Consider the following 16,098-nt stretch of genomic DNA (forward strand, 5'->3'; position numbering starts at 1 on the left):
AGCCAGGTGAAAATTAAAATGATCAACATCAGCTTCTTGTAGGGCCTAATACAAGAACAGTCTTTCCATGACACCAATTTACCCTAAGTATATACTAATTACCAAGCTCTAAATTTTATACAGCGCAAACAATAACATCATGTCATGTAACATTGTTAATATTAATAAACCAAACCTTTATCTCTCATGTAGTGACATTCATCAAACACAACCCATCCTACTTCTCTCATAACTTCTGATCCTCGGTATAACATACTTCTTAGGATCTAAGTCCAAAAGCACACACACGCACACACAGTACAACATACACTCTACATTTAAAGTTGATTAGCCCACACTTCTGTTGTCATGACAATACAACTAGCAGAAGGGTTGATAGTCACATCACCAGTCATCAGACCAACATCTCTAAACTCTTCATTTAAGTCACGATATTTCTGATTGCTCAAAGCCTTGATGGGTGTTGTGTAAATGACACGTTGACGATCACGAAGAGACACAGCTATTGCATATCTACAATAAATAAAACAACTCTTTTTACATCGGCCTTTTTGTTTATGTGGCTATAATTTTTGCTAAACTGGTGCTAATAAATATGTAAATTTATGTTGCAGCAAAATGAAAAACAAACTTGGACAGGTCATTACAAGCCTTGAAGGTCAACTTGTCTAATGGAACATTGAGAACAGCATACCATGTCTTACAAACTACACCATTAGGTTTTACAGGTCAAATTGCCACTTGTCACATCAAATTGTATTCTGTCACATCAAATTGCATTCTGCAAATCAAGTTGTAATCTGCGAAATCAAATTCACTCATGTGTCAAATAAAATTTTTGTTAAGCCAAATTGTTAGTCAAATCAATCAAATCTGGATACATGTCAAATCAAATTTGATTTGACATGTCATGATTTCGATTTGACACATGATTGTGAAGTGATTTCACAGACTAATAACTTGATCTCAGATACACAAATTTGATTTGAAGTCTTGTGAAGTTGATCTGACTACAACTAATTTGATTTGACAAAATACAAATTTGATGTGACAAGTGACAATTTTGACGTATAAATGATGCAGTCATAAATTCTGTAAATGCCAATAGAGATATCTCGTCGCACCTTCACAAATATAGCTTCGAAGCAAGTTTTATGACACTAAACCATCAAAACAATTCTTTTAATTCCTTAAAAATTTATTTATCTCGTTCTTACTCTGCCACTACTGTCTTGCCAGCTGATGTGTGTGCGGACACCAATACTGACTGGTTGTTTTCAAGGCACTTCAAAGCCTCCTTCTGGAAAGGATCCAAAATAAATGGATACTCCTAAATGCAACCAATTTTATTATCCAAACTAACACCAAATTTATTCATCTCAAGATACTCATTGGTTTCTACCTTGGCAGGCTTTCCACTAATTGTGCTAAGAGGCTTGTATTCTGACTCTGGAGGCACAGCTACCTGCTCAATGTCATATTGTCATATACAGTATGATTAGCAGAATACACAAATGAGATAATAAGCCATTAATTAACGTGATAGTGCAGAACATCTACCCACCAAGCACAGTCAAACCTTACATGCACAGCCACTCTGCACACTTCCCTTTCCCTGCTAAGATACACACCAGAACAAGACAAGCAAACAAACTCAGATATAAATGGAACACCAAACAAAAACAGACATCTATACAGGCAGCAAACATAAACACTCAACAAGCAAGCAAGCAGAAAGACAGACAACTAAAACTTTTAGACAAGTAGACTTGTGTGTGTAAACACTTAGAACATTGGGGTAAATTTCTTGCACCACAGACATATTCCAAACATTTCATCAAAATACAAGAGATGATCACATAAAACTATTAGTGATGATGATAGAGCAAAAATAGCGTGTAAGCATTAGCAAAACTGAAACACACAATCTGACATGTTCTATTGAAGCCAAATGCGGGGGGGGGGGGATTCCCGCTGCATGCCGCCCCTGACCTGTTGGGTGTGGTTGCTATTAAAATCTTTAGTTGAGTAATAATCATTATACAAAGAATTTAGTTCTTTAGTGTCTCTGTCTGCACTGTCTGGAGATCCCAAGGCCAATGCATGCGTATGGTTCTGACATGAGTCAGCTTAGCCTTGTTCCCAGACTCACGTAAGCCTGGCAGTGTTCTCTTCCCGTATGACACTCCCAGCCTCCGTGCATGCCTACTTTCACACACTTACTTCACTAAGTGTCACCCCACGTGACTAAATACTACCTAACTCAATTAGCCTACAGTATATCTATCTAATGTGTCGCCCAGCAGATTGTGTATCACGCCAAGCTCACAAACAGCGCATGGTGATTCTCCATGGTGAGTGATTCACCAAGTTCACGCTCTCCAAATTCTCAAGACAACTTCAGCATGTGGAAAGGTGAGTGCATTCTTATGTTATTGTCCTACAAGTATATGACTGGCGAGCCTGCCGAGTCTAGTTACACCACTCCGGACTTCGCGTGTAGTTCACTCGTTGTTTCATCACACATCAGCTATCTGCACGGCCCTTGCTAGTGCGCAGACTCTATTGTAAAGGCCAGTAGGGTGTGCAATGGCACTGACGTGGAATTGCAGTCTGCTCTTCGTGTTTTCAATTATGTTGACTTTCAGGAGGGTAAACTTGAAGCCTCTACGGCCATCCTAGGGGGAAAAGACATCTTTGTCTGCATAAACAATGAGTGAACTACACACAAAGTCTGGATCGCTGCAACTAGACTTGGCAGGCTTGCCAGTCTACATGAGTAGGACAATAACATAAGAATACACTCACCTTTCCACATGCTGAAGTCGTCTTGAGAATTTGGAGAGCGTGAACTTGGTGAATCACTCACCGTGGAGAATCACCATGTGCTGTTTGGAAGCTTGGCGTGACACAATCTGCTGGGTGACACAATAGATAGATATAACAATTACAATACACAATACGTATAAAACTTCTATAACCATATTAAAGCATAATCTTTCCTAACTGTTTAGATCCAGGAATGTCTGTCTCTATTAGCTGTTATTTGCTAAAATCACGCTCACAATCAGCTGTCCAGTGATTTTCCTAACCCCTTCAAACATGCGTCCTAATCTATTGCGCACATTCTACCCCACCCCTAAAGAGGCATGGCCAAAGTTGGTGATGTGGTACTAAGTAGTAAACATTTTCTACGGTGAATGTAACTGTAATGTATGTATATCAACCAAACAGTTAACTTGTAGACAGGTTTCAGTAACCAAAATTCAAACAAAGGTCTGTACTAATAATAACAGTTTGTGATTATATTCATCATGTAATGTACTTACAACAATTACGACTAGGTGCTGTCCGAATAATTAAGCAAATACTTTCTATTATAGGATGCGTCTCACTTCTGAAATCTCCGTCTCAACCTCCTTAAATGTGTCCCAGGACGCATCAAATGTATTGTAAGAAAATCACTGGCTGTTGTGAAACATACGACTAAAGCCCAATGAATTCACTTTTTTCACTAGGTTGTGAAGTTTTCGGCATGGTGTTCAACTGTTGTCTAATTAATTAGGATTAAGTAAGCAAGCTAGCTTACAAATTAGATATTCACAAGTGATATTTAGTGTAGATATGGTTCAATACAAACAGAAGTCTTCAGGTATTTTTTCATGTATTTAGTGCAACTGTATTGTACAACGCATGAACAGTGTCTTCACATTGCCACCTGTTACAGTTTCTATAGTGTGCTAAGGCAGCAAAAAACAGTCCACAGCATTACTCCTCATTTGGGCATGCAATGACGTTTGGAACTCCCCAACTGTCGAAATGACGGTAAAGACGGTCCTGGCTAGATCCCTGCGTGACGGTTCGAGCTTGGAGCTTGCCAGTACCATGACACGCGCCTTTACTAATTAATTAATTGCATCTACAGACTCTTGCAAAATGAGTTTTACGTTTGATATCAATCGTGTAAATGTAGCGTTCTTGAAGAGCTATGTACGATTATGGTCCACTTTATGCATGTCAGTGCACGTGGACCCAATAGTTCACTTGCCTCCTACAGCTAATTAGAAGCTTCTAGTATGTATTACCTGGTACATAGCCTTGGCCTTCCAAACCCGCGTAAAGACGATTTTGAATGGGCGCTAAACGGGTCTGGGAGGCTGAGACTAATGTAGATGTCGGCTGCACGGAACTTCCACATCATGACATGTCTACTTTACTAAAAGGCTAAGTGCTAAAGATGCATCAATTGACGACATGACAGTGACGTGCATGCACTGGTGCAGTCAATACTCATTATTGTCTACTAAGTTGCCCTTGGAATCTGCCAGTCTGCATTTCACAGGTACCATTTAATGAGCTACTAATTGACCAATGCACTTAGACTCCGCCTAATTAGTTACAGAATGGTTACTGACAAACAAGTAAGAAGTAAGATTTACATACTCACAGCTCAAAATAAACGGTAATTCAAACCAACCAATGGCCTTGCATTATACAAATCACTTATCATATGGGCGAATCTTGGATATGGTTCTTACTCCACCTTGGGTGAGTAGCAGCTAATTGCCTTGATAATTACCTGGGCTTTGCCTCAGTAATTATCACACGTTTAGCTGCCGCTCCCCTGGGAATAGCAACAATAGATGCCCATTGAGTAGTGCTTCTTCATTATTTTACATAAATAATAATAATACTAATAATAATAATATATTTCCTGTAGCACAAGCTGTGCAGTTATATAGACAAATTAATGAACTGACCTGAAGTGAACTTACATATTTATACAGGGGAAGTCTTCCGCCATATGGCGAATCAACTTTCCCTCTAACATGTACAGTACTAACAGTAACTGAACAGAGAAAAACATAGAGCCACACCTCGTGTGTACAGACTTCTATTGTCTCCACTGAAAAAACTCTTGGTTTTGCACTCGCATTCCTCATTTCGCACTCCGCAGAACTACGACATCTGCGCAGTTAAATAGACAGTAAGCTAGTCATGCTTAGAATACCAACGTCTGACTAACTCGTTGTCCTGCAACTTCAACTCTCCGTCATCATCCGCAACTTCAAGCTCCTCTATAGGGGCTCCATCATATTCACTTTCGATTGTCTCGTTGTCATTATCTCCAACATCTACTTTAGCTCTTTTCCTTTCTTGCAACTCTGTCTCTTCAAACACCCTAAATAAAGACGAGTCAAACGTGGCCATTGACAAAGCACAGCTGGTACTAACTATCCCGGATTAGAATGTTTTATGGGCGCCATGTTAGTTATAGCGTGGTTATAGCGTAGCTACAGAGTGTCAATAACTTGAGCCGGGGACTCCCGCATTTGGGACCCTTCTCCCGCCTGTAAACCTGCATTTGGCATCAAATCTCCGCATTCTGACCAATGGTGGGCGTGCCTGTTGTGAGACGTAATTTTATCCGGGGAGTTGCGACGGGAACTTTTAGTCTGAGAGCGTAGCAATCGTTTCCGGTTCTGTTTCTACAGTAGCTGTACTGTACATGTATTGCTGTCACGCTCACATATTATGTGACTTTTACTTTACACAGCAATTCGTGTCCTCTGCAGTTTCTATGACGATCGAGGTAAGGGAGGATTGGATTCTCGATCGCTGCCTACAACTTACATAGCACTGCGTGACTCTGACCATAAACCTTTAACTTAACTAATTAATAACTAAGATAATACATATATCCGAATGTCAATGTCTGTGTGCCCGCTTCTCTCTCCGTCTGGCTCTTTCACACAATATTGACATGGAAGGAGGAGTCGGTCAGGCAAAACTGTTTGGAAGTGGAAAAGGGGGAGGGGTTGGCTATCTTAAACTACACAAGTACGTACCAAGGAGTTGTATTGCTAGAAAAGCGATCGAAGAAGGCCACAAAACAATAGAATCTAGAACATCCTAAATAGCTGCGAGAATGTATAAATATACCTCGTTCTTATCTAGAGTAGTCACAGTAAGTGTGGTACACACGGCGATTGCAGGTGAAAAGACTGATGTATTTTAAGTGAGCGATGTGTTATATAACCACTGATATGCTAACGTGCACTAAGACGTAGAACTATTATATTACTACATTACATCACTCTCCTCAGACGAAGGGCTAAAGTTCGAGTATACAATATAATCATTCAAGTATTGTGGGCGAGATCTTTGACGTTGAGATCTTCTATGTACTTGCAGAGCTTTAGTACTTGAGTTAGAATCTGATTCAACGGGATCAGGTAACTCTTCCGGATTATCCTCAGAGTCTGTGGAAATATCTGAGAGAATCTCTCTCTGTTGGTTTACACTTATCCTAGAACAACCTTCCACTAGGCTTTGCCATGTCTTCATGACGGAGTTCCAAAACTCCACCTTCTGATGTTGCCCCAACACGAATCGCTGCCTGTACTAAATGTGAAGGCTAGAGAGAATTTCTTACGCACACGCACGCACGCGTATCCACCCAGGTACTCCACACCCACATCTACGCACCCTGACTGATGGCTTGGTAGTATGAGGAAAATGTCGATCTAGGTATTCTCTAGAGCCTTTGTATACAGTTCGATGTGTTGCAAACCAACGAATTGAGGAGAAAAAGTAATCGCTGTGACTGCTGTTTGCTTTTTTGTTTAGATAAGCAAGTCAAGCTGGCGAAGGCGTCTTCCCTAAAGACGAGGAGATGTGATCACAGTGTGTTACACGTGGGCACCAGTAGAAGGTCTCTTGGACATACAAGAAACAAATCGAAAGGCATCCTATGCTTTTGTGGTTTCATCTATGAGAGTTTAATTCGCATCGTTTATCTAGCTCACCCGATGATGACCAAGGTAAGGAAAATGTTCTCTACCCAGAGGATGAAAGGATGGCGTCCATGATAAGATTTGTAGTTTGACTTTGTGTGCATCAAGTTAATTTCTTACGACAATGCAACATAGCTGCGATTAGATCAGTGTACGATTCTTTATACGTACGGCTAGTCCATATAGAATCTCTTAAATATGAAGCAACTTCAATGTTAAGCTAGGCACTTTTAATGAGAGCAATGGATGGAGTTTGGCTGCATGTATTTTCTTTAGAGCTTAATGGTGAGATAAACCCTAATAGTAACTGATAATGAGAGTATACGGGTATTTTATATTAAGTAAATAGAGTTCACAAGTGGCTGAACACGCTTTGCATTACCTATTTGGCGAGTTTAGAGGGATGGTGCGCATTCTCTAGATGATCCGATGGCCTGTTAGTTAGCCTCGTACCAGACCCTCTCGCACCGTCGTGCTCGGTTCCCGTATAACACGACATCGCTGGACCCACGTAGCGCTTAGCTGAGTCTCCAGACTCACGTGAGCCTGGCAGTGTCCGGTTCCCGTATAACACTTTCAGTCTCCCGTGAGTCACTAAGTGCCGTGGCCGAGAAGGGTCATGTAAGGTCGGTTTCTTGCAAGGTCGGTTTCTTGCAAGGTCGGTTTCTTGCAAGGTCGGTTTCTTGCAAGGTCGGTTTCTTGCAAGGTCGGTTTTTTGCAAGGTCGGTTTTTTGCAAGGTCGGGTTTTTGCAAGGTCGGGCTTTTGCAAGGTCGGTTTTTTGCAAGGCCGGGTTTTTGCAAGGTCGGGTTTTTGCAAGGTCGGTTTTTTGCAAGGTCGGTTTTTTGCAGTGACGAGCTACTGCCGTGATACTGTGGCTGTTTGTATTTACGTTGCTAGTCTGAAAAGAACTGCTCTAGCTGTTGTAGGGTGCCAATACGGTCTCGCCCACACATTTCTCACGCCTCCTCCCCGCAATGTTTTCTTTCTGACGACACTCACGCAGTGATTGTTCAAAGGGAACGGTCTGAGACGTGAAAATGGCTCGCTAGATTTGATACTTTTATGGAGATGTAGTATCTTGCTGAGTTTCGTGGCTGTTTACGAGCAATTTGTGTAGATCTCTGCAAGAGCATTTCGTGTAACACGCACGTTTCCTGGCAACCATTTGCCACCCAAGTCTGATATCCAACACCTGGCTGCTCTGTAATTTAATCTAGCTAAGTCAGCCAACACCCTCAAGTTCAACACACAGTCACTGCACATGTTTCTACACAGTCGACCTGGCAAGTGCGTTATTTGCGTAGGCGAGGTCAAAATTTATTATCCGGGGATTATGCGTTTGCTGCAGAGGAGACGCCTGATCGTTTTAACAAAAACCAGGACCGTTACAACCAGCAACGTATGCTGAAACTATGGATATTGTTAAATATCTATCATTTCTACGAGTTTGACTGAAATCAGCTGCGTTTCAGATGGGAAGGAGAGCGAACACCTCCGGGGGGGGTAGGTGACTTCTTTGTCTGTGCACTTTTGTCTCTTGGGCTATTTCTGTTTGAAATCGCATGTAACAAGTAGAAGACACGAATTAACGTTACTGGTGATTTTATGATGTTGTGTGCACTGGCGTTTTTCACCAATTCAGGTGTAGCAAAGCGCCCCACCTAGCTGTAACGTCGTGTTGCAAGCAAGTAAGCAAGAATCACGATAATAATATATTACAACTACTGTCTAGTGTATATAACGACTATAATCTAATTACACTAAGAACACTCCTTACATCCCTCTTTCTTTATAGTTTCCAATTATAAGAAAACCCATCTATGTGTAAACAAAACAAAACAGTTATGTGGTGTAGTCTTTTAAATAACTAGGCCTTTTGATAGTTCTGCCGCTCTTGGTTTGTTGTGTTTTCTGTTTGTCTTCTGCAGCTGCTGTTTTTGTTGGTGCTGTCCTTGGTTTCCTTTTGTCTGTTGTATTTGTTGTTTTATCTTTGGAATTCCTCTCAGGTGCTATAGGCTTCACTTCTGTTTCTTTAGTTGCTTTCAAATGTACTCGGTTTCTTCTGTACGTTGTTCCATCCGGTGTCTGTACTTCATATGACCTGTCTGACAATTGCTTTGTTACAGTGGCTTCTTGACATGTCTTTGACTTAGTAAAAGGCTGGATTCTGACTCTTTGGCTTTCTTTCAGTACAGGTAGATCTTTTGCTGTTCGGTCGTAATAGCTCTTTTGTCTTTCCTTTGCTTGTTTTATTGCCTTATATTCTTCTGTAACCTTAGGCTTCAGCAGGGCTCTTGCTGTCGGTAGCAAAGTCTTTGTTCTTCTATTCATTAATCGTTGAGCTGGACTTGTAGACATACCTTGCGTTGGTGTGTTGCGATAGTCTAGTACTGCTAACCAAAGGTCAGTTTGTGCTTTTCTTGCCTTCTTCATTAGTTGTTTGCAAGTCTTGACAGCGTTTTCCACCTTTCCATTCGATTTGGGATATCCTGGACTGCTTGTTCTATGAGAAAAGTCCCAAGTTCTAGTGAATTTCTGAAACATAGCTGATGAAAATTGTGGACCATTGTCCGTTACTAGTAAATCGGGTATCCCATGTCTAGCAAAATGTCTCTTCAATTGATAGATTACCTCCTCTGATGTTGTTGATTCCAATCGATCAACCTCAAAGAAGTTACTATAGTAATCCACAGTGACAAGGTATTCTCGATCTTGAAAGGTAAAGAGATCTGCTCCCACCTTGGCCCATGGTCGGGTTGGCACATCTTGGTTTTGGAGTGTTTCCTTTTGTTGAGATCTTTCAAATGAATGGCATATCGAACATTTCTCCACATACTCCCTTACTGCACTGTTCATACCCGGCCAATAGACGCATTCTCGTGCCCTTCGAATGCAGTCATTTATTCCGATATGAGAGCTGTGTATCCTTTCCAACACTCTCCTTTGATAGGATTGCGGTATTACAATTCTCTGTCCACGAAAAATCACTCCATCTTGCACAACTAAGTCCTCTCGGACATTGTAGTATTGTCGTACTCTATGACTTGTTATTTCATGTTTTGCTTCTGGCCATCCTTGCACGATAATGTCAATCAATTGTTGCATGTCAGGATCCTGTGCTGTTGCCTGTTTAATTTCCTGCAACCGTTGCTCTGTTACTGGTATTGGTGTGTGCTGCACCATGTCAATAGATTCCAATTCCTTTTCTAGCTCCGTCTGTATATGTATTGTTTCTGAAATGTCGCCATTGCTTGCTGATGTTCCATCCATGTATGCTCTTGACAATGTGTCTGCTAGGTACATCTGCTTGCCTCGCTTATAGACAACATTGATCTCGTATTTCTGTAGACGCAATAGCATTCTTTGTAGCCTTTTCGGTGTAGACTGGAGAGGCTTGCGATATATCGTCTCCAGTGGCTTTTGGCCTGTTTCCACATTTACTTTCCTTCCATATGTGTAGCAATGGAATTTCTCGATTCCGAAAACAATAGAAAGTAACTCCTTTTCAATCTGTGCATAGTTCTTTTCAGTTTCTGTGAGGGCTCTGCTTGAGTATGCAATGGGTTGTCCATTTTGCATTAGTGCCGCACCCAGGCCTGTCTGTGATGCGTCGCACTGCACAGTAATTTCTTCTGCTGGATCAAAATACTTGAGGACTGGAGTTGTCGTGACTGTTGTTTTAATCTTTTCAAATACTGCATCATGAATGCTTGTCCAGCAAAACTCCACTTCCTGGCGAGTGAGCTGTCTGATAGGCTCACATAAATCTGACAAATTGCCCAAAAATTTTGACAGATAGTTTATCATACCCATGAGTCTTCGAACTCCTGCTCTGTCCTGTGGCTTCTGCATATTCTGTATTGCTGTCACTTTTGTAGGGTCTGGCTTAAGTCCATTATTGGTCAAAATGTGTCCCATGTATGCAACTTGAGGCATTGCTATTTTGCATTTGTCTTGGTTCAGCTTTAATCCTTTTTCTTTGCATCTGTTCAGCAATTGGATAATCTTGGAATCATGATCCATCCTTGCGTCTTGATCGGTAGCTCCCATTCCGACTACTAATATGTCATCTGCGATAGTAAAAACTTCTGGCAGGTTTTGTATAGCAGCGTCTAGTCTTCTTTGGAATATCTCAGGAGCTGCAGAAATGCCGAAGGGCATTCGTTTCCATCGGTACCGCCCAAAGGGTGTAGCAAACGTTGTCAATAGACTTGATTCTTTGTCCAATTCGATGTGCCAGAATCCATTGCGAACATCCAAGACACTAAAAACTTTTGCTTCAGTCAGCTCTGGTAATAAGTCTTCCAATGTTGGTAGGAGGTAGTGACTTCTCTTGAGTGCGTTGTTGAGGGGTTTCGGATCGATGCAAATCCTCAACTTCCCATTTTGTTTGCGCACCACCACCACACTAGGTATCCAGTCGGTTGGCTTGTCTTCTCTTTGAATGACATCCAGTTTCTCTAATCTGTCCAATTCTTTTTTCAGTTCAGCCTTTACAGCTAGTGGTATTCTTCTTACCGGAAGTCTCACTGGTTGTACAGTCGAATCAATGTCTAGCGTCAGCTTTCCTTCTAAGCGTCCCATTTCACCTTGAAACACTTCTGGATATTTATCTATAATATCCTGTTTTGACAATCCAATTGTCTTGTGTGTTGCTGTCTGTGGTCTCTTTTCCTGCTTGATAGTCACCAATTGAATGTTCTCTCTTTGTAGCTTTAGCAGTTGCATCTGCTGCACCGTAGTTGCCCCTAGTATTGCTGTGGGCGCCTTGTCAACTACTACAAATTGAGTGATATACCGTTTACCATTCTTTGGGTTTCTCACTGTCATTTGACACTTCCCAAGAAGTTTAATCTTGGTGCCATCATACAATGATAAGATTTGATTTGTCTCTTTCAGATTGACAGCTGTTCCGAGGTCAGATTTCCTCAATACATTGCATGTCGCGCCTGTATCTAGCTGAAATTTTGTTCTGCGTCCATCCACTTCCATAGTCGCGTATATTCTATTTGGATGCTGGTTAGTGAGAGTATTCACCGTCTGCTCGTTTCCCGTAAGCGTCAATGTCAAAGCATACTCATGAAAGGCGTCGCTGCTGTAGGTCTCGTTCTCACTATCATAATCGCATTCATGCTTCATAGTGTGCAACCTTGACATCTTCCTTGCACTGTTTGTCTTGTCAAGTGGTTTAGATTTACACATGCGTGTGTAATGGTTCATTTTGCCGCATGCTTGGCATTGCTTGCCGTATGCTTTGCAGTACCTTGCTCTTTTGTGGTGAGACTTGCCACAATATTTGCATTCTTGTGGTTCGCCACTCGCTTTGGCACGTTCCTGTTTCCCACTTTCTGCTGCCTTCTTCTTGCGTTGCGCCTGTGCTTGTAGGGCATGCACTGTGTCTTTGGCAGTCATGACTTTCATTTGCTCATTTGTCGATTCACTCGCTCTACACATGTCTGCGCATTCCTGGAGAGTGAGGTTCTTCTTCTGTAGGAGGAGTTTCCGCAAGCTGTAGTCCTTGACTCCAACCACAATTCTGTCTCGTACCAGCTCGTCGTGCATAGCTGCGAAGTTGCACGTCTTCGCTAGCTCTTTCAATGCCGTAAGAAACTGATCAAATGTTTCTCGTTCTTGCTGAGCTCTTTGATTGAAGACAAATCGCTCATAGATTACATTTGTCTCTCCCAGACAATATTTCTCCATAGCAGCCAAAACTTTGTCCATGTCAGACTTGTGCTCGTCGTTAGCAAATGGTAACGAATTATATATTCGTAGCGCATCAGCACCTATACAGGTGATAAAGGTCGCTATACGGTATTTGTTGTCGCGCACCTGTAGATTGGAGAGAATTTCGTAACTGGTCCAGATTTGCTTCCAGTCACGCCAATGTTGAGCGAGATTCCCTGTTATCGGTAGCTGCTTAGGTAAGAGTATTCGCCCTTGCATGACAAGAGGAACCGCGGCTTCGTTTTCTGCTGCTAGTGCTGGTGCTGCTGCTGCGTCAGCTTGATTCTGATCAACTACTGCTGGCTGATTTGCTTCTTCCTCCATTATCGTTCACTCCTGACACCATGTAACGTCGTGTTGCAAGCAAGTAAGCAAGAATCACGATAATAATATATTACAACTACTGTCTAGTGTATATAACGACTATAATCTAATTACACTAAGAACACTCCTTACACTAGCGACAGTGGTCACGCACGGAGAAGTGTGTAGAGACCACATTTCTGCGCCTGAGCAGTAGTTGGCGGGCTTCTCGATTTGCAATCAATTAGAGCTGATTATCTTGTGTCTGTTCAGCGACTTTCTTGATCTGGGTCGCGTTTCTAGTTGTGTACTTGTATTTACCAATAGTTCTTGGATTTTATTTACTGCAACAGCCAGAGGTAGGTGACAACTATGCCTACTCTTATTGCCGTTTTCTAACTTTGACAATAAAATTGGTATTGCAAGAATAGTCCTAGGTTTTCCTTTTTTTCAACACTAAAATGAGCAGGTGGAAGAGAGGAGAGGATGTTCACCCAAGGAGGAATTGTGTGTCATGTAGTGTTTGTGAAAACAGATTTCGTCATCCAGACTACTGGAATGAAGAATTCAAAGAGTGGATCATGACGTCATCTCAGCTTGATATGCAGTCTTGCTTGTTTCCAAAGTGTAGTAGATAGTTGAGAAGGAAGTGGGAAATTTTTTGCATATGTGTGCAAATGGATGCAGATGTGCCAAGAGAATTTGAGGAAGAAGAGCCCTCATCATCTGATTTTTTGTCGCCAAGTATCTAATGACTGTTGTGGCTTTCATGTTATCATTGTACTCATGTGTTCATCATTTGTGCGACCAGAAGAAAGTCCATTTTAATTCTTCAAAAATCCAAATTTATCAGAAAGAGTCATTTCCTAGAGGCTGTTGAAATAAGTTTTAATTTATTCTAAATAAATGTTTTGTAATGAGTTGTAGACTATCTTAACAACAACAGCAATAATAATAATTATTATTATTATCCCAGGTAAAAATAATAATAAAAATAATTAATAATGACAATAATAATGAGAAATTATAATAATAAATAATGTATATGCACCGCCGTGGCTTAGTGGTTAGCGACAATGGCTACCACCCCATGGTTTGGGGGTTCAAACCCCAGTGACGACAGTAAATTGTGAAACTTGTCTGTCTTTCTTTCTCATGTTTCTCTAGCTTTATCCATGAGACTATGACTCATTTCAATCGTTGGGGAGTTTCTGTAGTCTGGCGAACGGCCCGTTGACGATGACGTCCAGTGCTTTCCTGGTGGTCGTTGATATCCACTAGGCGTGCTGTATCGAGTACACGGTCACCGTAATGCCTGCAATCTATATCAAATTGGCTAGAATTGGTATTTTGCGACCTTAAGTAACGTGCGTTAGCCTCTTGCACGCGATTGTTCGTCACAATCGTGGCGAAAATGACGAAACTGAATCCACTGATGAAGAATTGGTGTCTCTCCTTCCTGGAATTGACATCGGATGGGACGAATACGCAGAATGCGACAACGAGCTTCCTACATGCGAAACGATTGAAGATGGTTGGGAAGTGAACCTTATCGCGGATCTCAGAGAGGAAGAGCAGGACGAAGAAGACGGCGATCTAGAAGACGAGGATGAAGATGAGCAAGCAAGCGACGACAATGGTACAGCAAATAGGAATGTCATTAGTGAGGAATCTGCAGCTTTGGCGCTTCGTCATTTGCGCGATTTTTCGGTTGCTCAGAGAAACGCTTATTTGCTAGATCTAGTATGCAAAAGTCAATCAGTTGTTGACAGAATTCTCGTTGCAAAGCGACTTAAAGCTAAGCAGACTAAGATTACTTCATTTTTCTTGTAACGATATTGTCTGCGGACTTTGTCTTAATAAAGAGAATACATGCATGTACGGGGTTTTCACCACGCCTATTTCTCATGAGCGACCACCTCGTTTGAACGACCATTTTTTAGCGTACAAAGGTGTGGTCGTTCAAGCGAGGGACTACTGTACCATCAATGTCCCACACTACTTCGAATTCACACAGCTACGCAACTCTTGCACGGCGCGGGCTTGTTATCTACGTTATGTCTCAATTCTGCATGTATAGCGCTCTTGTATCACTGGAAGTTAATAAATTAATTAACTGTCTAGATGGACTATCAAATTATCATACTTCTTTATTGAATCGTCGCCATCTTTCTTTCCGCTATTTCGTTGTAGCTAGAGATTGGTGTACGTCTTTTAGCTGCATAGAATATACTGTGAAGCGACATTATGTACATCCAGCGACCGGATCCAGAAGATATTAATTAAGCAGCGTCAACGTTTCCTATGAATCATTCTTGCAAGACGACGTCGATCGTTTATCATCAGTCCTACTTAGAATATATCGCTCTCTCGAAGATCGCGGATGACATGTTGGTGGTGCCTATACAACGGTGCCTATCTAGATGCATGGTCCCATAGGACCTTCGCTTGGCTTCTTGTAGAACAATAAATTCGTTTGTTTTGCGATTCTTTTGTAAAAAGTAACAAACGCGAACAACTATTACCTGATTTTTACTCTGCGCGTCTCGGTTTGACGACAGTTTGACTGTAAAAATGAGCTTTACGACATCTCGGCTTTTCTGTCATAATGCGCGGGATTGTTACGTCATCCATTGTTGATGTGCCAAAAGACTGCTGATTGGCTCTACAAATTCCCGAGAGTGATTCACGCTGACAAGCTAGTATTACGTCACCTATTTTTAGCGTCCCAAAACGATTGCTGATTGGCTGAAAACTCCCAGAGCGTGACACACGCTTACAAACAAACATAGATAGTTACAAACATAGATAGATAGGTACAAACATACCGACTGACAGACCGGAAGTCAATTCCATCCATTTAGAGTGAGCTTCTCGCGAAGCAGTCCACCACTTATTGTGGTATACTTCTTTTACGCTCGTAGCTTAACTAACCATCTGCTTTATCGGAGCAACTTCGATTGGTCTAAATAAAGGCTCTAAAGCGAGGGGGAGCGAATCGACTGGTGTGGCTGGAACACCCAGCATGAGGTAGACTGTGAACGACCCTTGACGGAGTTGCCAACAGGAGTTGAGACAAATTCTTAAGGGCGGTAGCGTCCTCTTCTATCTTGTCTACGGTCGGTGGAAGGAGCAGCCAGCAGCCGGTCTTACCTATAATTTGTGCGGCGGTTGGGGATACCGGAGTCGCTACGATAAAGCAGATGGCTGAAGCGCGCTAAAAGTTTATAGCGCCAATGAAGGACATTCCACAGTAAACTGTACTAATCT

At 41.8% G+C, this 16,098-nt stretch overlaps 2 protein-coding genes across 2 annotated transcripts in view; both read right to left on the reverse strand.

The window, feature by feature from the left end:
- LOC134185495 (exosome RNA helicase MTR4-like) overlaps positions 1–5,221 on the reverse strand; it is a 17,610-nt gene extending 12,389 nt beyond the window's left edge. Inside the window, exons 1-6 of the mRNA XM_062653295.1 lie at positions 5,027–5,221; positions 4,878–4,968; positions 1,403–1,465; positions 1,218–1,330; positions 339–513; positions 176–266 (exon numbers count right to left, since the gene is read on the reverse strand). Of these exons, the coding sequence (XP_062509279.1) occupies positions 176–266; positions 339–513; positions 1,218–1,330; positions 1,403–1,465; positions 4,878–4,968; positions 5,027–5,211 (718 nt within the window). The 5' untranslated portion in view covers positions 5,212–5,221. The remainder of the gene's footprint in view (positions 1–175; positions 267–338; positions 514–1,217; positions 1,331–1,402; positions 1,466–4,877; positions 4,969–5,026) is intronic.
- Positions 5,222–8,566: 3,345 nt separating this feature from the next.
- LOC134186146 (uncharacterized protein K02A2.6-like) lies at positions 8,567–10,059 on the reverse strand. The gene has a single exon (XM_062654062.1). It carries the CDS (start codon positions 9,979–9,981, stop codon positions 8,641–8,643), a length of 1,341 nt encoding a protein of 446 aa, XP_062510046.1. The 5' UTR covers positions 9,982–10,059; the 3' UTR covers positions 8,567–8,640.
- Positions 10,060–16,098: the final 6,039 nt, after the last annotated feature.

This window comes from Corticium candelabrum, chromosome 10, assembly GCF_963422355.1.
Source record: "Corticium candelabrum chromosome 10, ooCorCand1.1, whole genome shotgun sequence".
In the NCBI taxonomy this organism is placed as follows: domain Eukaryota; kingdom Metazoa; phylum Porifera; class Homoscleromorpha; order Homosclerophorida; family Plakinidae; genus Corticium; species Corticium candelabrum.